The 22,350-nt window shown below is 46.4% G+C and overlaps 8 protein-coding genes across 8 annotated transcripts; 4 read left to right on the forward strand and 4 right to left on the reverse strand.

The window, feature by feature from the left end:
* Window positions 1–93: 93 nt before the first annotated feature.
* Window positions 94–1,354, reverse strand: GLAREA_06205 (uncharacterized protein; the record flags this gene model as incomplete). Its single annotated transcript, XM_008081619.1, has 3 exons — window positions 94–426; window positions 481–916; window positions 1,245–1,354. The coding sequence occupies 3 exons, from the start codon at window positions 1,352–1,354 to the stop codon at window positions 94–96; spliced, it is 879 nt and encodes a 292-aa protein (XP_008079810.1).
* Window positions 1,355–1,477: 123 nt separating this feature from the next.
* Window positions 1,478–3,264, forward strand: GLAREA_06206 (Metalloproteases (zincins), catalytic; the record flags this gene model as incomplete). The annotated part of the gene is made up of 9 exons (XM_008081620.1): window positions 1,478–1,747; window positions 1,799–1,945; window positions 2,076–2,176; window positions 2,227–2,264; window positions 2,316–2,449; window positions 2,506–2,542; window positions 2,595–2,638; window positions 2,688–2,784; window positions 2,840–3,264. The coding sequence occupies 9 exons, from the start codon at window positions 1,478–1,480 to the stop codon at window positions 3,262–3,264; spliced, it is 1,293 nt and encodes a 430-aa protein (XP_008079811.1).
* A 526-nt stretch (window positions 3,265–3,790) lies between these two features.
* Window positions 3,791–5,137, reverse strand: GLAREA_06207 (uncharacterized protein; the record flags this gene model as incomplete). Its single annotated transcript, XM_008081621.1, has 4 exons — window positions 3,791–4,366; window positions 4,418–4,666; window positions 4,753–4,876; window positions 4,962–5,137. The coding sequence occupies 4 exons, from the start codon at window positions 5,135–5,137 to the stop codon at window positions 3,791–3,793; spliced, it is 1,125 nt and encodes a 374-aa protein (XP_008079812.1).
* Window positions 5,138–8,690: 3,553 nt separating this feature from the next.
* GLAREA_06208 (UDP-Glycosyltransferase/glycogen phosphorylase) lies at window positions 8,691–11,883 on the forward strand (the record flags this gene model as incomplete). The annotated part of the gene is made up of 10 exons (XM_008081622.1): window positions 8,691–8,916; window positions 8,977–9,123; window positions 9,353–9,504; window positions 9,553–9,911; window positions 9,964–10,124; window positions 10,174–10,440; window positions 10,502–10,610; window positions 10,707–11,072; window positions 11,127–11,478; window positions 11,527–11,883. 10 exons carry the CDS (start codon window positions 8,691–8,693, stop codon window positions 11,881–11,883), a joined length of 2,496 nt encoding a protein of 831 aa, XP_008079813.1.
* A 553-nt stretch (window positions 11,884–12,436) lies between these two features.
* On the reverse strand, window positions 12,437–13,522 carry GLAREA_06209 (alpha/beta-Hydrolase; the record flags this gene model as incomplete). Its single annotated transcript, XM_008081623.1, has 2 exons — window positions 12,437–13,445; window positions 13,488–13,522. The coding sequence occupies 2 exons, from the start codon at window positions 13,520–13,522 to the stop codon at window positions 12,437–12,439; spliced, it is 1,044 nt and encodes a 347-aa protein (XP_008079814.1).
* Window positions 13,523–14,141: 619 nt separating this feature from the next.
* On the forward strand, window positions 14,142–15,724 carry GLAREA_06210 (C6 zinc finger-containing protein; the record flags this gene model as incomplete). The annotated part of the gene is made up of 2 exons (XM_008081624.1): window positions 14,142–14,234; window positions 14,600–15,724. 2 exons carry the CDS (start codon window positions 14,142–14,144, stop codon window positions 15,722–15,724), a joined length of 1,218 nt encoding a protein of 405 aa, XP_008079815.1.
* Window positions 15,725–15,906: 182 nt separating this feature from the next.
* On the reverse strand, window positions 15,907–16,986 carry GLAREA_06211 (uncharacterized protein; the record flags this gene model as incomplete). The annotated part of the gene is made up of 5 exons (XM_008081625.1): window positions 15,907–16,004; window positions 16,052–16,287; window positions 16,339–16,429; window positions 16,480–16,582; window positions 16,630–16,986. 5 exons carry the CDS (start codon window positions 16,984–16,986, stop codon window positions 15,907–15,909), a joined length of 885 nt encoding a protein of 294 aa, XP_008079816.1.
* Window positions 16,987–17,860: 874 nt separating this feature from the next.
* On the forward strand, window positions 17,861–20,393 carry GLAREA_06212 ((Trans)glycosidase; the record flags this gene model as incomplete). Its single annotated transcript, XM_008081626.1, has 3 exons — window positions 17,861–17,966; window positions 18,036–18,360; window positions 18,434–20,393. 3 exons carry the CDS (start codon window positions 17,861–17,863, stop codon window positions 20,391–20,393), a joined length of 2,391 nt encoding a protein of 796 aa, XP_008079817.1.
* Window positions 20,394–22,350: the final 1,957 nt, after the last annotated feature.

Genomic DNA, 22,350 nt, shown 5'->3' on the forward strand with positions numbered 1-22,350 from the left:
AAAACTTAAGGTCCTTTCCGAAAGCTTTCTCACTTCCCAATTATACTTATCCTATACTGCACGACATCTCCTTCAACTTTGTTCTGCCCCCAGCTACAACTCGTCGTGTGGAAATTGATCAAAATCCCCATAGCATCTATCCTCAATTTGGAAGTCATCTGGGTACAGCTTACGCAGCCGCGCCAATCTTGCAGCCCCAACGGCACCTGCCCACATGGGCTCGTCTATGCTGACGAATCGATCAGAGAATTCCGGCACCGCCTTGATGATCAAGTCACGTATTTTATCATATTCCGAAGCAGGTGCATCTCCGCTAAAGACTGTTCCTCGGAAATCTGACATCTGAGATGGTAGACCGAGCGTGTTTGAGAGTTCGTCTTTGATTAGTCCTCTGATACCTGTTGCTAGATCACCGAGCTTCTCTTGCTAGTGAGTAGTCATTAGCTCTGGCGATCTAGTTCTTTAGAAGGATTGTCTTACAGAAGCATCTTGTTCCATGCCTCCAAAGTCGCGAATTCGGAAACTTCCCTCCACAATCGTGATCATGACACCTACGGAAGCAATCGACACTTCAAGCTGGCTACTTTGATAGTCAAAATGTAAGAGTAGACTACCCTTCCGGTCAACGTTCGTTCCAATAGGATACCCAAGCGACTTCGCGTTGTCCAGCTGGGACGCTTTCCGGGCGCTGTGGATATGTGGCCACATGAAGGTCCCATCTTCGATACCAGGTAGAGTTTGTATAGCGGCGTTCACAAAATGAGAGAGATATTCGCTATCTCTAAGGTACCCTGGATAGGTCATTCCCAATATCTCGGCATCAAGATGAAGTTTGCTCTTGGTTGCTCCAAGAATAGAGGCAAGAACTGTGGCAAATAACCCTTCTACTTCAGCGTCTGTGTATTTACGGTTTTGTCTGCAGCAGTGTTAGGAGATAACTTTCTTCCACCCCAGGAAGTACGGAAGATACATACCCAGCACCTCGGTTTAGCTGCAAAAGCGAATGTGAGAATTCCTTCCAATGTTGTGATAATTCGACTCTGGCAACAGTCACAAAATCGTGTTACGATTAAGCGAGAAGCGAATCTCTTTCAACGATCGGAGCAAGTGCACAAGAATTTCGACAAAGAAGTTTTACGGATCAAGGAACAAGTTCTGGATCCAAAGCAGGGTGGTTTATCTGCAGAGTGTTGTAAACACCTCTGAGTTTGCCATTCAAGATGGCCGTGTGGGTTACTACTAACTTTGGAGTTCCGTTGCGATGAGCCGGTTCTTTGCTAGCCAGATGCCAAATTGCAGTGTCGCGGATGGGCAGAACGAACTTGGTGGGGTGAACGGCAAACGAGGTATACATACCCGATGCAGAAGTGTAACTCTGGATCTATAGTCCATCATCAATTGATATAACGGATAGCATTACAACTGCTATTCAACTAAATGTAACACCTCCTAGACCAAAGGGGAGAAACATTGCAAAATGTTTTACCAGAAGCTTACTTCATTTACCCTTATTTTCCTTCAAGTTCCTTTCGCTTTGCCTGCAACACTACCTCAGGATTACTCTACTACTCTTGACAAGGGTGCATCCAACATCACCCACTACTGCAGAGATAGTACCCATCCCATTACGCCGGGCGAGATAAAAATGCTCCAAGAGCAGGCTAACGCATACCAAGGAATCTTTTGGGACGTAGCATACCCAGGAGGAAACGGTCTCTCGGGATCAAAGACAGATGGGGGGTGCGACGTAGGCCAACAGATTTACTCTCCCCACTACACGAATTTGACAGTTCACTAGCTTGACTCGTACGATATTCTTGTCGAAGCAACACGAAATGCTGTTAGTCTTGCTGATTTCCGCGGGACCGACTTGATTCGAGAAGACAGATCTTTCAATAAGTTCTTTGTCCGAAATAGTGTGGCCCCCATTGGCGGGCGATGGACAGTAAGTTACGTCTAGTCGAATACGCACGATTTTTGGTAAGAGACATTGAGATTCATTTAGTCGAGCGGAAATGCTCAGAATGTATACGCCTCGATGCTCCACAATATGCTTATACCTTCGCGATTTGTAGTCGATGGAGAAGGAAGAAAAAAACAGACGTGATCGTGTCACGTATCAGTGTAAAGATGTCGAGTTTTCACATGCCGGTTTTCATGGTTGTGAGGGTGGAGCGTAAGTTTACCAGCTCTTGATGTAAAATGTGAAGCTTATTATCAGAACAGTACTGCATATACTTCAAATATCAAACGAAGTTTTCTCGGTAAGTAAAATCTAGTTCATTTCCAAACCATAATAACATTATTTTCTATAGGCTGGACCATAGTCTTTTGTCCCAAGTTCTTCTCTCTCAAATATCTGAACGAAATCCTCGCTCGGTCCAGCGTCCCGGAATCATCGCTTGGTAACTTGGACTTGGTATCATATGAGCAAGTACTTCTCCACGAAGTAAGAATCTTGCTTCTAATCATTCTTTCATCAATCCTGACAGGATCTTGGAATAGTGGTTGCACAATGATATCATGGGCTACACTGAACATCGTAAGTTGTAAGAACTTTTGTAGTTCACAAACATGCTAATGATAAGCCTCAGTCGTGGATGTGATCGATTCAATCGACGATGTCAGCCCGAAACGCGTAAGCCATTTCCCTCAAGCAGTCCTACGGTTTTTTGACCGTTTTTTAGAAAATCTACGGCATGAGTGAAGCGCGAGACTATGCATGGAAGTTTATGAAAGGAAGGCTGAATACCATGAAAGTCAATCATGTTGTCGCTTCTAACGGTCAGCACACCAGCCATTACTCACCCTTATATTCACCAATCTGACCCATTCTCAGTCGAGAACTATGTCTGGTACTTCGTCGACAAGTTATACGGTGCCCGGTGGGGATGGAACGGGAATGGCAACGCATTCCAACTCAAAAAAATACAACTCGCTGAGATCAAAGACGCTATAGTTGAACAAGCGCCAGTCCAAGCAGACACCCTCGATGTGGGCGGTGAAACTCCAGACCCAGCTACTTTACCACCAGCAAAATGGCCCGCTGATTGCCATGGGGATCTTCTAATTGATACCATCGACACGAGTGCGCTTGTTTGCGACTACGTTGTCCCACCAGACGATGAACCTGCTCCTACTACCACAGCTTCTCCCTCACCGCTGCCAGTTGTGAAGCTTCCACCTGATCCCAAGAATTGCAGTTGCAATGAGAGCGGATGCACACCTGCATCGCCTGATTGTTGTGCTGATGGAACTTGCTAGACTTGGAAGCCGTAAGAGACATACTGCATTATGGATTTAGTGAAGTGTTTGCATCGTTTTGCTTTATAAAGAGACGGTCAAGAATTTTGCTTTTGGCAATTGGACTTTTAGTGGGGCAAGACAGTTATTCTAAGCGTTTTTGGGGAGTTGTAACACTTATTAGCTCAGGAGCTGGCCAGTTGAGAATATCATTTGCTGTTTCACTGCAATCTTGTCATCATATGCGGTTAATCAGTCGTGGATGAAAGAAAAGGCTAAAAGTTTTCTGAGAACGTATGAGTCTCATCTATTCACAGACGTCTGGGAAGCCTTACTTCCAGGGCGCGTAAAACCACTTGTGTCAGCTCCATCATTGCGCATGAAACTACAAACTCATATGGCTATACACCAGCGGAAGATTTTTTGGAATATCACAGTGACTTGGAATCTAAGGTTTTTGTTTTTCAAGTATTTACATTTGAAGATAAATTTCTCATATTCTCATAAAATTAAATCTTCCCACAATCCCCTCCACTTCATCTTCCATCTAACATCCAACAGCCTTGAAAGTAAAGGCAGTGCAAGTATCAAAGACAGCATCTCCGAACACAACACCAGATCCAAAACCGATCAGGTTCTGGCAAGTCTGCCAGATTGTGAATCTCTGGTTAGTGCAGAGAAGAGTGCGATCAGCACCGAGTCTGCAAACGTTGTAGGTGAGACCCTGGGACGCGATGTCGGCGGCGCTGTTGTAGTAGAAGATGGCTCCGTCGTAAGCATCGGAGGTATCGGTGTTACCGAATACAGTTCCGGTGCTGAGATATCCCTGGGAAGTGAGGGACAATGGGGTAGCGGCGCTGATGTCGGAGTTGAAGACGTAGACGTAGTTTTGGAGGAAACTGCCGTCATCGATGAAGGTTACAACGGCGTATTGGCCGTTGAAGGTTCCGCCTTGGGCTTGGAGCTTGAAGCATGATGACAAAGATGAGGTTGCAACGGCGGAGGAGGTGGTGGTGGTTGTTACGGCGGTGGATTCGGTGACGGTTGAGACCAAGGTTGTGAGCTCAACGATGGTGGTCAAGGAAGTTGAGACGGCGACAACGGTGGAGACAGCAGTTGCAGTCTTTTGCGAGTGTTAGTAACCGGATTTAGAGATCAGCTGAGAAAGACTTACGCTTGTGACAGTGACGGTGCTAGTTGGGACAGACGCCGTGACGGTACGGGCAGTTACACCCAAGCATGAACAAGCTGAGGAGAATCGAACGACACCGGAACATGGTGTAGCGTAAGCGGGGAGGGAGGTTGGTACGACGGTGACTTGTCTCTTGGCGAAGTCGCCAGCGCCTCGAGGCTCTGCGATAACGAAAGAACCTCGCTTCTTCAAGACTGTGACGGTTGAAGATACAGTGGCAGTTGCAGTCGCCTATACAAAACGAGTTAGCCAAAGTTTCTGGCGTGACTTTCAAGGAAGAGTCGTCTTGACTCTGAAATAAGAGAAGTTAAATTTACGGTGTCAGTGACGGTGATGCTCGTGATGGTTGAGATTGTCGACGACAAAGTACCTGTGAGCGTAACAGCCGTGGATGTTGTCGTGGTGGCAGAGGCGGTTGCGGACGCGGTTGCAGTAACAGTGCTATAAACCGTATTAGGAGGGTCTCTCAATGATCACTGCAATTGTCCTGTAGAAGTTCAATTGGAGCATGAAAGGATTGACATACACAGCGGCTGGTGTGACTGTGGTCAACAGGTAGCTTGAGCAATCCGCTGCACCTGTTCGCGTAGGGTTGAGGAGAGCTCTCAAGCAGTTGTCCTCATTGCACCCAGCAACTCTTTGCGGAACAGCAAGGACACCGGTTGCCGCAAAGGCGAGAGCGAGCGTGGATTTCATGAGCATCTTGACGGCGAGGTAGAGATGGAAGAGACGGGCGTGGATCAAAGGTCGAGCATCCCCGAAAGAGAAGGGAAACTTTCTGCTTTAAACATTGTAGCCCTGACGAGTCCAAGATAATCGGGAAACAGGGATCAAAGAAGCTGTGCCATGTTGGTGGATGATCTTGTACCGAGATGCGTGAGTAGCTTGCCAATAGCCTCTCGAGTCAAATGCGGAGAAGGATGGAGATTGCGATTGCAACGGGAATTTGCAGACCGCCATCGTATTAACGGTAGCATCCGATCGTGGCTTTAAAAAGCCATGTTTATCACAATTTTAGACGTCAATTGACGGATTCTTCCGCCTCTCAGAGCGGTAGAAACACTTGTGATTTTGAACTAAAATGTTTCTCTACCCCTCATGCCCGCACCCGTACCTGAGGAGCTCTGCAGAAATGATCAAGGAACACAAACTGATTTAGGAAGGAAGCAGCACAATACCTATTACCAGTTGCTCGGCGTGCTAGGGTCTGCTCTTGATTGTGAAAACTAATGCAGGACCGTGCCTTCGCGTACCCCTATCGCGAAAATTCTAGCCCCTTTCAGCCACCAAGCTGTCCTCGATTAGGCATCTGCCAGCAGCCAGTAAATAATCGCCGGATGCAACGTGCTTGCGATTATGTGCTGTGAGTGCTTGGCTCTGATACGTCGGTTACCGGAATGCTTGGAGTCGTGGAATTCACACTGCAATGTTCGCGTGGTACCGACAGTGGGATTGGGAAGTCGTGGTAGTATCATGACATGATGAGAGTAGAAAGGAGTACAAATACATACTTTCCTCTTCAGGTAACAAAGGGTGGGATGTCATGCATGGGCCAAAAGATTTAGCGAGGCAGCAACGCTCGCTTAGTCACGTTCAGGGGTAGGTAGCGACCGGAATTTAGGATGAATAGGTGAGAAATGAGGGGAATTCCTCCGTTCAGAGACATTATTGCTGGAGAACGAGCCTTTGATGCGATGTCGCTTTTCAAATTTGTTAGTCTTTTTCTAGTTTGGACGCCATCTTGTTAGAACGTCAGTGTTCTTGTGCTCAAAACTATCAGTCTCCCACACGCCGTGAACCTTTCGTCCGGCGGATCTTTACAAAGACGGGAGCTTTCGAACCAGTCAATCTCATGAAGATATATGCAAACGTCACTAATGAGCCTCTGACTACGGTCTTTGTTCAGCAAATATCCTGACCAGGTTATTTATTTGTATGCAGAACTATGAGGTGCCATGCGAACCTATCACTGGTCCGCAGCACTCCCACGTTTACCGATCATTAAATCCCGGTGAGTCCACTGCGTCGGGTATTGACTTATAGAGCTGAAGCTTGTGTTTCTCACAGAAGGTCTATAATGGCAATCTAAATTACTGCAGGAACGTGGAAGCTGTGCTCTTCTGCAGCGTTATGCTGCAGTGCCAGCCACGTGATTCTAGGGTTCTTCTTTCTTTGATCAACGATTTATTTTCTGAAACATTTTAATTATTTTATCAGTATTTGCGCAGTAGCCCAAGTTGCGAAATAGCCACCATACGTGCTGACTACTTTTGTCGGCTTTGACAACATGTCCAGCGGATATTCCAATGTGTTACCACTGCTCTCAGATTTCTACACAAATGTGGAGCTGCTAAGTAGCTCATGGAGAATCCCAGCAAAAGCTGCTACACTTGATCGTGGATAACATTTTCTCTCTGACTGTATCTCTACTATTCCCATTCGCCTGAAGGAGATGTAGGTCAAATGAGATGGGGTTCACCATTTTTCAGTTGCACGTCGCTCGCACCTCACTTCATCTAGCCTCATATCTTGCCTGATCTCTCATCTGGCTACGGGGAGACTTTACAATTGAAAACATAGCCTTTTTCTTACAAATCCGAAGTAAAAAACATCAAAGAGGGATTTGGCTCTCGGCACATCCGCCAAACGATCCGGAACTGCGGACATGTCCAAGTTTGAAGCGACAACAATGCGCTGGTACTTCGAACACCCTACACTTCAATTCATCCAATTCAAGTCCAAGGACTCTCCAAAACAATTGGCGGAGCGGAATCGCTCGTCTCAATTCCTACCACCGAGGCATTAAGAAATGTTCTTTGACTCAAGCCCCAACTCTGCCCAGAGGAATTGATGGGAGTGAACGAATGGATTTCGGACCGCGTCGCTGTTAAGCAATATCTTAACGTTCGAGATTTTGATTTGTTGGGCGTATTGATGATATTGGGGATTATCGGTTACAAAAGGTGTCATTGTAAGTGTTTTGCTTTGGTAGATCTCCGAATGGATATACCTTGGGCGGAAAGTTTTGGTCGCTGAATGAGGAATTCGACAGCGTCCAAGGCCAGATCCATGAATGCGTCTCAATGCGCCTTGACCTATGGCGTTAAATCAGGGCAGTACATTGCATGGCATTTTTCGAGCGTGCAGGTTAAGATAGAGTTGGGAGCTATCTGGCCGGTCATACGTTTTGGAACCAGTCGTGGGACATTTCCGACGCTAGCTCTTCAATTCGAACCCTGAATGTCGCGTATCAATATTTCGCGAGGATCTTGGTGATAATGCTGGGCTGGAAGCATGGAAGCACTGCACATGGCATCTTTCTGATGTCTAATTGGAGGTCAGAAGTCCCGGAGTGGACTGGTGCACACTTCTTCACAATTCCAGAGCGTACTAGTTATGTTGAACTTTTTCTCTTTATCTTTTAGTTGAGTAGTTTAATTCTCATAGAATAGGAAAATGCTAACCTTTGAAAGCAGGTACTCAATCTCGATATCACCTCAATAGTTGAAGTGATTTTACGCTCATAAAAGCGACTTGCTTCCTTACCACAAGTCAATGGGCAACAAGATGTCATAGTGGCCGATAAGTGAGACTAGATCTACCGCATAAATTTGATCTACCTACGCAATTCCGTTTTCTACCGAGTATGCGGTTGATGTATTCTTTCGTCACTTCAGCAGATGAATACAAACCAATTTTGCATAGGTTTGATCTTGTCGGATGACTTGACTATACTCATACGCGCGGTCTGAGCAGTTGACTCGTACATGCCTACGTTATCATCAACAGATACTCTCTTCTGTGACGGCTCTGGAATGGCTTTTTCAAACAGTGCCCAGGTGGCGGAGAGCTAACGGCGGTAGTTGGTTGTGGGTCCCGGTCCTCGCCATGTGGTATACGAAATCCGAAAGCTTAACCGAAGGCGAAACACTGCCTCAGCCTTCGAGACCACGAAAACATGTCTGAGACTACCTATAACACGGCCGAATTTTAATTTATTTATGAGTCGCTGTCCTTCATCTACATTATTTATTTCTCAAAGGTCCCAATTACATTTATCGAGTCGACTCCCTTTGAATTTCGTCTGACAACTCCTCATTAGTTCCCGAAAGACTTCCGCTAACAATTCTGCACGTGTGGCTTGCACTAGTCCTGTCTACTTTCCCCCGCCTGGTCAACCATACTTTTTATATGTACAAAGCACAGCAACATCTGTAATTCGAAACCCGGCTTTGAGTCCTTTGTTTTCAGTATCATGGAGAACGAAAAGGGTCGAGGAGAGAAATACGGGTTTCACGACGAAGGACACTCGAATACAGAACGCCACGCAAATAACGAGAACGAGAGACATTCTACTCTTGGCGGCCGCCATGAGGAAGATAACGCTTCACATGCGTCACAAGAATTCGATTGGGAACAACCACCAGCTTACGAATTTCAGGGCTCAGGTCCTGATGTGCAAACGAAAGTCACTGCTCAAGGTAATGAGATTGAACATCTCTCAACGATAGTGTTCATATCATTAATCTCTCTTTGTTTAGATGATGGAAGGGTTGCTATCGATTTTTCTCAGACTGAGAAGTTGAAAATTCCCATTCCGGACGAGCCAAAACCTTACACGCCACCCAACATTAACAACTCGAAACCTCCTTCGCTTAATATTGTGATTCAAATTGTTGGTAGTAGAGGTAAGTCAGCTGGTGCTCCACCAAGGAATATTTGAATTTATCGCCAGCTTTCTAAGTCGATGGGCCTAGATTGGGGCAGGGGTTCTCATAGTATCTGAGAATCGATTTCTGATCTCTTCTCTCCTAATGCTATGTCCTTCAAGATTACGATGCAACAAAAGCTCTTGTCGGAATTGCTTTGTAACATACAATAATATCATTACCCAGTCGCTAATTACTTATCGCGTAGGTGACATTCAGCCATTTATTGCTTTGGGGACTGCATTACGATCAGAAGGACATCGTATCAGAATCGCAACCCATGATGTTTTTCGAGATTTTGTTCGAGAATCGGGTCTGGAGTTCTTTCCTATCGGCGGTGACCCAACATCCCTGATGGCCGTAGGTAACACGTTCTATGCATTTCATTCTTCGCTAATTTACGAACAGTACATGGTCAAGAACCCAGGCATCATTCCTAAATTCAAGACCATCATGAGTGGAGAGATTTCGCAAAAACGAAAGATGATATACACTATGCTTGATGGCTGTTGGAGATCTTGCATCGAGCCAGATCCAGAAACTAACACACCATTCGTTGCTGAATCAATAATTGCCAATCCACCAAGTTTTGCTCATGTACACTGTGCTGAGGCGTTAGGTATCCCATTACACTTGATGTTTACAATGCCTTGGAGTCCTACGAAAGCATTTCCTCATCCTCTGGCGAATATTGAGCGCTCGAATACGGATATGACGACGATGAATTTCTTGTCCTATGCACTTGTAGAGATTATGACTTGGCAAGGGTAGGAAATATCTCCGCCGTGAGAATGAACATAATTAACGTTTGATTTATAGACTTGCGGATGTGATAAACTTGTGGCGTAGAAAGACGCTTAGTCTCGATGACATTCCACTGTCCATGGGCCCTTTGATCTGCGACTCTCTGCAGATCCCTTTTACCTACTGCTGGTCTCCAGCATTTGTTCCTAAACCACCAGATTGGTCAAATTGTCTAGGTTAGAAATGCCATTGAAACCATTCGAGTTCCATACTGATGAACGCCAGACGTGTGCGGTTTCTTCTTTAGAGAGGAGCCAGATTACACCCCGGATGAAGAACTGGATCATTTTCTAAGAAGTGGCCCGCCACCTGTGTATATTGGCTTTGGCAGTATCGTCATTGATGACCCAAAGAAGTTGACAAGTATCTTGGTTGACGCTGTTCGAGCGTGCGGGACCCGTGCAATCATATCCCGTGGTTGGAGTAAACTGGGATCTGGTTTGGATGAGCGTGCCAATCCCGATATACTTTTCCTCGGCGACTGTCCTCATGGTGAGATTGATTTCGTTCTTTTTAAATTCTGTCACAGTTGGACTAATAAACTTTTTTTCAGAATGGCTTTTCAAGCATGTATCATGCGTGGTCCATCATGGTGGCGCCGGCACTACAGCATGCGGACTGCTAAATGGATGCCCGACAACAGTAGTACCGTTCTTCGGAGAGTATGTTGTTCTCATAAATTTTCTCGATTGAATGCAGACTCTTGAATCTTTTTCATTGAAAATTAAGCGCATGAGCTAATTTTGTTAATCTGCTAGTCAAGCATTCTGGGGCCAGATGATCGCAGCCGCCGGCGCAGGACCGTTACCAATTCATCACCGAACTCTTGACCAAGAGAATCTAACCCAAGCCATCCAATACTGTACGACACCAGCAGCCAGAACCGCAGCAGCGGAAATCTCAGAACAAATGCGACGCGAAAATGGCATCCAGACCGCGGTCCGATCTTTCCACACAAATCTTCCAGTAGAGGCTCTACGCTGTGACGTACTTCCCGATCAAGTTGCCGTATGGAGATACAGTATCAAGAGCAAAAAGCAACCGAAAAAACTTATCAAACTCTCGGACGAAGCGGCTTTTCAACTCGTCGAGCGCAAGAAAATTGACCCAAAACGTTTGAAACTGTAAGTGTTACTCATCATCGTTTACGAAATTGCTCTACTAACAATCACTCAAAGCTACCGCAGCAATCCACTCTCCCTCGAAAACCTCCGCTGGGAACCAATATCCGCCGGCACAAATGTTCTCCTAGACGTCATGACGAACTTTACTGTTGGCTTTAGCGAGATCTTCACTGGTCCCGCAAAAGCATTCCAGAGCAAGGAGAATGGCGGTGGTGGAAAGCAGGCTGCTAAAACTTTTGGGATGGGGTTTGGGAAAATGGTGGGAGTGCTTCCGAAAGCTACATTAGTCGATTTCCCTCTCGCTTTGACGGAGGGATTGCATCAAATGCCTAGATTATACGGGGATACAGTTCGAAATCACGGTAAAGTTCGAGATTGGAAAAGTGGTGGTGTTGTCGCTGGAAAGGTACACTCCCAAAATTCTCCACTTCCTCATCCTCACTAACCCCTGTAGAATTTTGGCTACGGATTCATGGACGGTCTCTCAGGTACCATAATCAAACCGTATAAAGGTGCCAAAGAAAACGGCTGGGCCGGCTTCGGCACGGGTCTCGCAAAAGGCCTCGGGGGTCTAGTGGCTGGACCTGGCTCTGGCATGTTCGGACTATTCGCGTATCCGTTTCTGGGTATGTATAAGTCTATTACGACATCGGCGATGACGCCGACGGAGCAGAAGATTATGTTGGCACGGCAGGTTTATGGGAGTTATATGGCTAGGGAGCGGGAGAAGGGTGGGCAGAGGGAGGAGAGAAGGAGGATGGTTGGGGAGGGGTGGGAGAGGGTTGGTGTTGTTGAGAATGTGGGTGTTTGATGTAGGATCTTAGGAGGTGGGAAGCGCGGTTTGGGTGAGTAGGCATGAGGAACAACTGTTAGAGAAGTTGAGGTATAGGCAGAGATCGGTACACTGGGCGTTTTATCGATGCCATTAGGATGTTTCAAGATTTTTGACTTGCAAACATTCATATTCCGTTTATATTCTTGAGTTCTTTGGGACTCAAAGCCAGCATAATCAGGAGTTCCATGTTCAAGTTGACTTAGCTAGTAAACCAAAAATAGTTGCTTAGAAGAAGGCCACAATTTCGTGATAAATTCTCGTTTTGTCGATTTCCACGGTAATCAGTGTACTTGGTCTCATTCTATTATACACATGACTTTACGATCAAGATGAACTGACATGGTCTATCCATTTTCCTTTTTGACGTTTCATCCAAATTCATTTGCACATATCAGTACACTTCCATTCATCCATTCTCACTAGCATTTCATCCAGATTTATTAACATATATCAGTGTACCACTTTCTTTTATTCACTCTCCGTAGCAACCCTTTCCACAATGCTACAGTCCCATCATCTCGAATTACTACTACGCACCCTCACCTCCAACGCTATTCTGCACAACCCAGGATTCCAATCTCCCAACCACCAACTCCAAGAGTCCCTCATAATGCTTTCCTGGAAAGAATAATCCGCAATGTGCGTCTATTTCATCTACTCCCTCCATGAAGATCCGAGGCCAACATGGATCCGGCTTCCCATCTACTGTGCTGGGTTGGATGCAAAAGATTTTATCACGGATGGGTTTAGGATTGTGGTTTGTTGGCGTTGAAGGTTGCTGGAGGTAGGTTGGGATGGCGGCCTGTGATGGTAGAGTTTGAGTGCTAGTATCGCTGCTACGAGAGTGTTTCTTTCTCTTGATTCTACCAGTACTAGCGGTATAGATATTCAGAAATCGTAGCCTCGGATCGGCAGTTTTAAATGCAGTTGCGACGTCTTCTAAGCCACGAATCCTAGCATACTGTCTCTTCAGACCTCTGAAATCGCCTAGACATCCGCCAAATTCAAGATGCGAGATAAAGTACTCTTTTGTCGCCGACCGAAGAGCACCGGAATGCTTGTTGGAGAAGTAGATGAATCTGTCAAAACCTGTTCTTACTGGTCTGCGGATATCGTTTTGGAAGGGTGGGTTGTAGTCTGGATCGGAGATTGGTAGTGAGTGGACCGAAGGGGATATCGAGGACGTGGAGACGCCCGGTGTACTGACTCTTTTGGGGGTCTCGTGGCTTAGAAGGGAAGGAGTAGAAGAAGAAAGCACCCCAGAAGTGTTATAAATAAGTTGCTCGCTTGCAGGATGGTTTTGAAAGCTTTGAGGTTCTGGCGCTGGTCGAAAGAAACTGGCGATACCGCTTCTTATCATGCCCAAGTGCATTCCAAGGAACGGCGTATCAAAGTTCAAAGTTCCAAGAATCCGATGACGGAAAGAGTGCTCAAAAACTGTGCCAGCTGGTTGAAGAACAACTTCGGCTGCTAAGAGTCCACCCATACTATGTCCCAGGAGCACGATATCCGTATGTGCATTTTCCTGAGGTTTTAGCCTACCTCTGTGTTAGAATATGTGATCGAAAAATCCAACGAACTGCCATTTACCATTTGCTGAACTCATCACGCGCATAGTCAATGGCTCGTCGTGATTTATACCTTGGATATATCTTCGTTCGTACTATATGTGTGTCTGCCACACGAACTTTTAACAGGTTGTGGATGTGAGCTGGAAAATTCTGGAAGCTGTTGTCATCGCCCAAGAATCCGTGGATGTATATCAGAAGAAGTATTCGTCTGCTGTCATTGCTAGTGACTGATGGTGCAAGCGATTGTGTACAGGTCGATTTTGTATCACAATTCGGCGTTAGAGTTTCATCGGACCAGGACATGTCCAGGCATGGAGGTAGAAGAATATTGATTTGAGGAAATAGGTATTGTTGAAATCTTGATGTTTCTTTTGTGGCGGAAAGCTTGCTATCATGATATTTGGTGTTAATTCAAAGTCACCCAGAATCGTGCTTGCCGCAATTAGGACCTGTCTAAGGTCAATAGACATCTTTGATTTTAACCTGTGAACAAGCATGGTTTACTCGATTGTGTATCATTTGGCGACCTTTGTGTACTCTGACCATTGCGCTTCATGATAGAGATTTAGATAGTGCTAACCGCAGCAAGACACGCACGTAAGTACGCGTCGAACTGGTTTTGTGTCGCGCTGCCGCTGGCAAGCCCTCGTTTAGCAATGCCGCATGGTTCTTGGTGGAATGTCGTCTCAGAAAACTTCGAAACGAAGTGTGATTGAGGCTGAGGCTATGCCCATCAAACTGACCAAGATGTCCTCAGTTGGTCGTTAAGAATCTTTGGAACTTTCCGGGTTTCGTATACGTATTCGCTTACGGATCCGTATTCGGCTATGGAATCAGTGGGAAAGCCGACGTAATGGATATGCTATGCCCTCGGCCAGCCCCTACCTCAGGCTATCCCTTTATGTTCTCCAACCTCTCCGCCTCTGCGCATTTCGCATCTCGCATCATCGCATGCAAAATTCCGAAGTTGCCGCCAAAAACCTGCGAATGTGAGAATGCCCGGAACTCGACGAGTACACACAAAGTCACGTGGTGGATGTTTCACGTGCAAGCAGAAGAAAATCAAGGTGCGGCAGCCGTCCTGGATTGCAAGACCACAACTAATATCTTCTCGCATTTAGTGTGATGAATCCAAGCCCGGATGCGAATACTGTACCCTTCGCTCTCTTCCGTGTACATATCCCTCTGCGGCATCCAGCCGTACTAGCTCGACGCCGTCCACTCCTCAATTGCATACCTCATCTATTCAGTCGCAAGCTCATCCGCAATCATCACCCGGATCGCAAGCCCAACTGCACCCTCTCGCTTCGAACGGACTCTGGTCGTTAGCAGACTTGGAGCTTTTACACTTCTATACTGCATCGACATGTTTGACCTTCAGCAGTGACCCTAAACGCCAACATGTCTGGCAGTATGTGGCTCCCCAGATCGCCTTCTCAAACGAATTTCTTTTTCGTGGTCTTCTAGCTGTTGCAGCACTGCATATGTCAACGGTATATCCCCATAGGAGGGAAAGCCTTCGACAAAGCGCATCGACGCATCACGCGGTCGCTCTACCCATGTACAGAGAAGCAGTTGAGGAAATGAACACGGTCAATTGTCATGCTTGCGCAGCTTTCGGGTCCATTATTGCCATGTTTGAATTGGCACAGTCCGAAGAAGTCGATAACATATTCTTTCCCGGCGCCCCAGATAGCTCGACAACAACCACGTCCGAATGGATTCAGCTACTTCGAGGGACCAGTCTTGTCATAGCCGCTTATTGGGAGGAGCTTCAACAGGGGCCGTTGGAAGCTGTGCTTGCTATCGATCTTAACGCTGAGCGTGAGGCAGATTTAAATCCCGTAGAGCCGTCGAAATTCTCTGAACTGGAAGGGCTATGGAATACTGGGCTAGTTTCAGCTCGCGAGAGTGAAATCGATGCGTTGAGGGAAGCGCTCAAGTGGCTGGCAACTTCGTACACCATGTTGTGTAAGCCGGCAGACATGGAGCCTTCTGCCATCGCATTATCTTGGCTCATCCGAGTGCCTGATCTTTTTCTATCGATGGTGAATGGGAGGGAGCCCGCCGCCCTGATATTGTTAGCGCACTACTCACTGCTACTAAACAAGCTCAACGATACCTGGTGGACACTCGGTATGAGCAGGAGGCTTTTACGGGAGGTTCACAGAAGCCTAGCTGAGGAGTGGCGACCCTGGATTGGCTGGCCACTTCAGGAGCTGGTCAGCAATGAGTTTCGAACGTGATGCAGTGTTGCAAACATTATTCATCATTTAATAATTATGAGCGACGCCTACGAGACGGGTCCATTTTCATCCCATTATTACGAACCGTCCCGGAGTAGCCAGCTTCCAATCCAACAATACGCTAAAATGACGGGCACCAACACTCAAAAAGTCCAATTGATCTTTCCCAACCGCTGCATAACCTATGTATCGGTGAAAACGATTATCCTCACCTCGATACTTTCACGTGGCATTGCTGGTGTCGGTGCATTTTTCAGCTTAAGCGATGTATGCGGGCAACCTAGCTTTGTTAGCAATGATCATTAGCGAGGCCGAAGATAAACTTACACTTTGCCTTGACACTCGATGAGGAGTCGTACATTTTGATCAGAAGAACTTCGTCTTTTGTTTGATTACTGAGAAAGTGCCATTTATAATAATTTCTGTATAGGGGTTGGAGATTCTCCCCTCGATAGCTGTCGACGATCAGGTCGGAGGCAACTAGATCATCTGGGTGGACTGTGCTGCCATCGCAAAGGGCAAGAGGATATTCTTCAACCGTGTTCAACAACGGCCTCCAGACACTACACGAGAGTCAGTCATAATCAAATTGCGATTTGAAAGACTAGACTTACTTCACCACACGCAGGCGGCTGGCAGAAAGATCTTTTTGTTGCCCTTGGGCAAACATGGCAGCGTGCATTCTTGCCATCGCTTCGCTAGTATCTACGGCTATATCAGCATTGTTATCTGACAAACGGTACAACCGCACGAACCGACATGGACTCCGTTCACGGGTGCGTGGAATTGGGAGCTATCCCCAGCTTCATCCCTTGCATCGAGATCGCTTAGCTGTTTTCGCTCGCTACTTGATCGAAGCTACGAAGTTAGCAATGTCATTCCGCTACCACAAGGAATTATCTTACCCTCCAATCGAATATATAGCATGTTGCTTCTGGGCCAAATTCTTCCCTTAGGAGCTCTTTGACTGATGACAGGTAGTTTTCTTCGACTGTCTGTTTGTCGAAGGCACTATTCAATAGACGGTGCTCGCGCGCGGCAAAACCATGATCATCAAGATTAAAACCAGTATTTGAACCCCGTATGTCGCGAATGATTTCTTCGTGTTGATCCTCATAGGTGAAATTAGTTGTTGGCGCTTTCTCCTGCCCATCGTTGTATGCTACGTAAGGCTTTTCGTGGTTGAATTTATCGTGCCAATCGATATATCGCAGCTGAGAAATCTCATCTCGAGAGACGGATTCGAAAGTTTCTGAAATCATACCGAGTTATATTTGAGTAGAAGCACAAGAGCAATCTCTTTATTTGTTTCGTGTTCTGATAGTTCTCCTATTTGATCACGAATGAATGACGCATCAAACGAAGCATCTATATAGCCACCACAGTGGCGATGGTGTGTACTACTACATTCTACTCTCTCTTTGTGTCCCATGACACTCCCCCTCTTGCATGAAGATATGCGGGTACTAAACGGTAAGCGAGAAACAGAGAATAGTTCATGAAGAATGGTTGATTTCTCTCAGTTCGCGAGAGAGAACGGTGGCGAGATCGTCGTGATATAGCAAGTTGGAAGTGATTAGTGGGAGCTTGCGCCACTGTTTTGCTACCTTAGCGTCCAAAAAGCCTCCCGTCGAACTGCTTCTCGCTTTTCGCTTTTCGCTTACCGTTTACCGTTTATCGTATATCGGAAACTTTAGCTTGAGGGCACGTCCAGCTTGTCCTATTCGTCAAGATGGCATTAGTGCGGGGAGTCTGGGGAACCCGCAAAACGTCAGCGGTACCTGAACAATGGGACTGATATCGATGAAATATTGGATGAACTCCTATTTTCAAGGCAATGTCGACTGTGGAAGGCTGTTCTCGGTGCTATTAGCTGCCCCAACGGCCAAATAGCATAACCTTCAATGACATCTTCTGAAAATCTCGACTGTCAAGATGGAGTGTTTTGCCAATGTTGGGGAACATGATATCTCATCCAGGCTTTGGTCACGGTTAGCGTGTGTTCCTGGCTACAGCTAGCAGTGTGCCTGGCAACAATCGATGCCAGTAACAGGTATATATACTTACACATTTCTCCCCGTCGAAGAGGAACATCAGCTCATCCAGTTTCAATAAGCTTGAGTCAATGACAAAGCAATGCTTAGCCTCAATTCCGGCATGTATTCGCTGCTAGCCCATATTTTCTTGGGATTTGCTACAGCAGCCGACGGCACCCATTACACTAGCCCATTTGTACCACCACGTATGCATAAAATTTCAATGACCCGATTTCTCTCACGTTGACTTCAGCTAATATGATTTTCTTCCACAGCAAACGCTGAAGGTATTGGATGGGATGCTGCATTTGCCAGAGCTGAACGCCTTGTGTCGAATTTGACGCTGGAACAGAAAGTTTCGCTTGTGACTGGCTTTTATGGTCCAGGCGGGTGCAATGGGAATATCGCAGCCGTTGAATCTATAGGATTCCGTGGATTGTGTCTTCAAGATGGTCCAGTAGGCATTCGTCTCGCCGATCTGACAAGCACGTTCCCTGCCGGCTTAACGGCAGCTGCAACCTGGGATCGTACTCTTCTCTATGATCGTGGCAGAGCTATCGGTTCTGAATTCCGTGGTAAAGGGGCCAACGTGATGCTCGGGTATGTGGTAGCAGCTTGCGAAGTCTTTTCGCCCTCTTCATATTTTACGTACTTTTACTAATTATAATATCAGGCCTTCGGCGGGACCAATGGGTAGACATCCATTGGGAGGTCGTAATTGGGAAGGCTTCTCCCCAGACCCATACTTGACAGGTGTAGCAATGTCTGCTTCTATCCAAGGCATACAACATGAAGGTGTTCAAGCATGCGCCAAACACTTTATCGGCAATGAACAGGAGACAAATCGAGGAGGTGTTAATGTTGATGGGAAAGCTGTTGATGCAATTTCATCAAATATTGATGATCGCACGATGCATGAATTGTACCTGTGGCCATTTGCTGATGCGGTAAAGAGTGGCGTGGCGAACGTCATGTGCAGTTACAATCGCGTCAATCAAACTTACTCGTGCGAGAACTCGAAGTTACTCAATGGACTGTTGAAGACCGAACTTGGATTTCAAGGCTATGTGGTGTCTGATTGGTATGCTACCCATTCAGGCATGAAAGCGATTGAGGCAGGGTTGGATATGAACATGCCTGGCCCCATTACCGATGCCGACCCCATGGCGTTGACGAGCTATTTTGGAAAGAACACCACGGCGGCGGTCAGAAACGGCTCTCTTCCTCTCACTCGGGTCAATGATATGGCACATCGAATCCTTACCCCTTATTTCTACCTCCAACAAGACAAGGACGATTTTCCGACGGTCGATCCCTCGACTATATATGTTCTGTTACAAACGTATGGTTATTCCCCAGAGCTAATCGGTTTGCCTCCAGCACCTCCGGCACGAGATGTGCGAAGCGACCACAAAAGCTTCATCCGCAAAATGGGTGCCGCTGGTGTAGTCCTATTGAAAAACACTAACGGCGCGCTTCCTTTGCGCAATGTGTCCAATATTGGAGTTTTCGGTAATGGCGCTGGCGACCCTTCAGAGGGACTTTATTTCGAGGGTACTAAAGCTGGTAGTACCGGGCTTGGGTTTGAGTACGGTACTCTCTCCGTGGGTGGAGGTTCTGGCACGGGTCGAAGCACTTACATCCTCTCACCGCTTCAAGCGCTTCGAGAACGGACGAACGCACGCATTCAACTGATTCTCAACAACGAGTTCATTGCCGGCGGTGATTTGAGCAGTATCTTTCCTATCCCTGAAGTCTGTCTTGTTTTCCTCAAAACCTGGGCTTCTGAAGGTTATGATCGCTCTGAGTTCGAAAATAACTGGAACTCCACGGCGGTAGTCAATACTGTAGCAGCTAAATGCCCAAACACTATTGTGATCACGCATTCCGGAGGCGTCAATACTATGCCATGGGCATCCAACCCCAACGTCAACGCTATACTAGCAGCTCACTACCCCGGCCAAGAAAGCGGAAACTCAATCGTGGATATCCTCTACGGTGAAGTCAACCCGTCTGGTCATCTTCCATATACCATCCCAAAGAACGAAAGCGACTACGACATCCCTATCGTTAATATCACCGGTGACGCGGCGACAGACTCTTCAGCTTGGCAGTCCGACTTTACTGAGGGCCAGTTGATTGATTATCGCCATTTCGATGCTAAGAATATCACTCCGTTGTATGAATTCGGGTTCGGACTGAGCTATACCACTTTTGACATCACTGGGCCACTTGAGATCAACAAAGTCGGCAGTATCAATTCCTCGTTCCCAGATCCTACTCGGAAGATAGTCCCAGGTGGAAATCCAGACCTTTATACCACCCTATTCGAAGCCAAAGTCAACGTCACTAACACAGGCAATCTTACCGGTGCGACGGTGGTGCAATCATATCTTTCATTGCAAGGTACAGATGTTCCGGCGGGCACACCCGTACGAGTGCTCAGAGGGTTTGAGAAGTTGGCCCTTAATCCGGGGGGTTGGGCGGTCATCAATTTCCCGTTGACGAGAAGAGATGTTAGTTATTGGAATGTGGAAAGGCAGGATTGGCAGATTCCGAGGGGGCAGGCTACTGTTAGTGTTGGGTTTAGTTCGAGGGATTTGAGGGTGATGGAGAGGGTTGGGTTGATGTGAGCGATGGACTGCTTAAGTCAGAGTTTTGTCGGAACCTAGACGTTGAAGATCGCGTAATTTCCATCCGATGTGCATATACTCTAGGTCGTAAGTATAGAAGTTATCGTTCAACAAGTCGCGTTTGCTGACCGGAAATTCGAAGTATTTACAATTGCCTTGGCTCGATCCAAATTAATTCGATTCAGCTTCTAGGTATAGCTCGTTTAATGATATCGCTCGATGGAAAAATTTGAAGTCCCTTGAGGCTTGATCACCGTGGTTATTCTTCTTTCCTTTCAATACACAGAGTGATGTATTTTATGACACCTACCAAATACGGCATACGAGAAGGAAAAATGATGTAAGATGAAGTAGATATTTGGCAGCCTAATATTAGTGTTGAGAACAGAGAGGGGAGGGAAGGAGAGTGGAATACGTTCTCGACTATCGATTCGGCTCAGCTGATGAGAGTAAGTGACGGGCCAAAGCTAGGGTTTCTGTTGTACTGTTAGTTATAAAATAGGTGGAGGATACTATTCAAGTAATTCAAATAATGGGAATTACTTTTGACTTTGATCTAACTGAATTTTAAGTCAACTTTAGTCAACAGTGATGAGTGTAAGGTGTATTACCACATCTATTAAACCAGATGAGAGATATAGGGGTTTGTATTTTTTCAGTCGAAAACCTGGAGAATTTACTAGTCGATCGTCAGGACTCGGAACAGGGTTATGTGAAATCTTTCATTATTTTGAGGTTCCGACTGCCTTGACCTTCCGAAATGTTTGTTGTACTTTTTACACGTTTGTAGAAAGAGAGAGCGACAATGTTCGGTTTAGACTCCTCATATGACCAGATTGTTAATGAACATTTTGAGCAGTCACAGTAGGTCATGAAAATAATTTTCCAGCGAGGCTCGCGGACGACGAAATCAGTGGCAGTTACCTACCCGCAAAATTTAGACTAATTAATAAGTCGACTTCGAATAGAGATTAAAGTCTTATTTACTTAAAATAGTTAACGAAATAGTCTAACTTAATCCACTAAATTACGATATTTCGTTATTTTAGTCGAAGAACTATTCTAATTCGACTGCCACTTATATTTTGTCCTCTGCGAGCGAGGGTTGTCGCCACGTGACGAAGCACGCTAAAAATCCTCCATTTCAAGCGACCGTTACAGAGTCAACACAAGCCTTACTTGGCAATCACCACCAGACGCCAATGCTACAAACGACAGCTTGGCTACATTACAGTCAACGCTTCCAACCAACACGTCGGTATGATCATGAGAAACACGACAGAAGGCCACGACAGCTTGCAGCCGGCCAGGAACCGCGAGACGGAATCCTCTGTGTGACTGGCGTTTAACATTCTCCTGTTGATCGGTACGGAGGTACTTGTACAGGAACGAGGAACGTCAACAAGCAATCACCTCCCTATGCCTCGGCCCTCGACCCTGAATACCAAGAGCTTCCAAGACTGTGGGCTGATGAGAACACTGCGTGTTGGTGCTACAGAAGGTCGATGCGCTGAACGCTGGGCGCCAAAGGTCTAGAATCGCAGACTTCAGCCGGCCGAGAACATCTCCAGCGAGGATGATTCTCGAGGTCGTAGGACACGAAGTCGTGTCTCGTTTCTATGCAGCGACTTTGCTATATTTGCGCGCTTGTTTTGTTCATTCGCGCGCCTGCGTTGCGTTGCCGCTATGCTATTTGGGTTTGTTTCTGCGCTTGACTATGGCCAGATCACCAAGATTAACAGTTCCAAGTGGAATGAACCAGCAATTCTGACAGCGGTCGAGCTCAAAAGCTTTGTTTGAATTGGCATTTCCGAAGTTTGATTATTCTCCAATTTTTAAGCACGGAAACATAGGTCTTTCTCCATTGCTGGGCGGCTCGCATTGACCTGTCAGAGTGGAGAATTTGCTCGTTCGTCTCAAAACATTCTGGGGAAAACGACATGAGACGAATCCATGA

This window comes from Glarea lozoyensis, assembly GCF_000409485.1.
Source record: "Glarea lozoyensis ATCC 20868 chromosome Unknown GLAREA15, whole genome shotgun sequence".
In the NCBI taxonomy this organism is placed as follows: domain Eukaryota; kingdom Fungi; phylum Ascomycota; class Leotiomycetes; order Helotiales; family Helotiaceae; genus Glarea; species Glarea lozoyensis.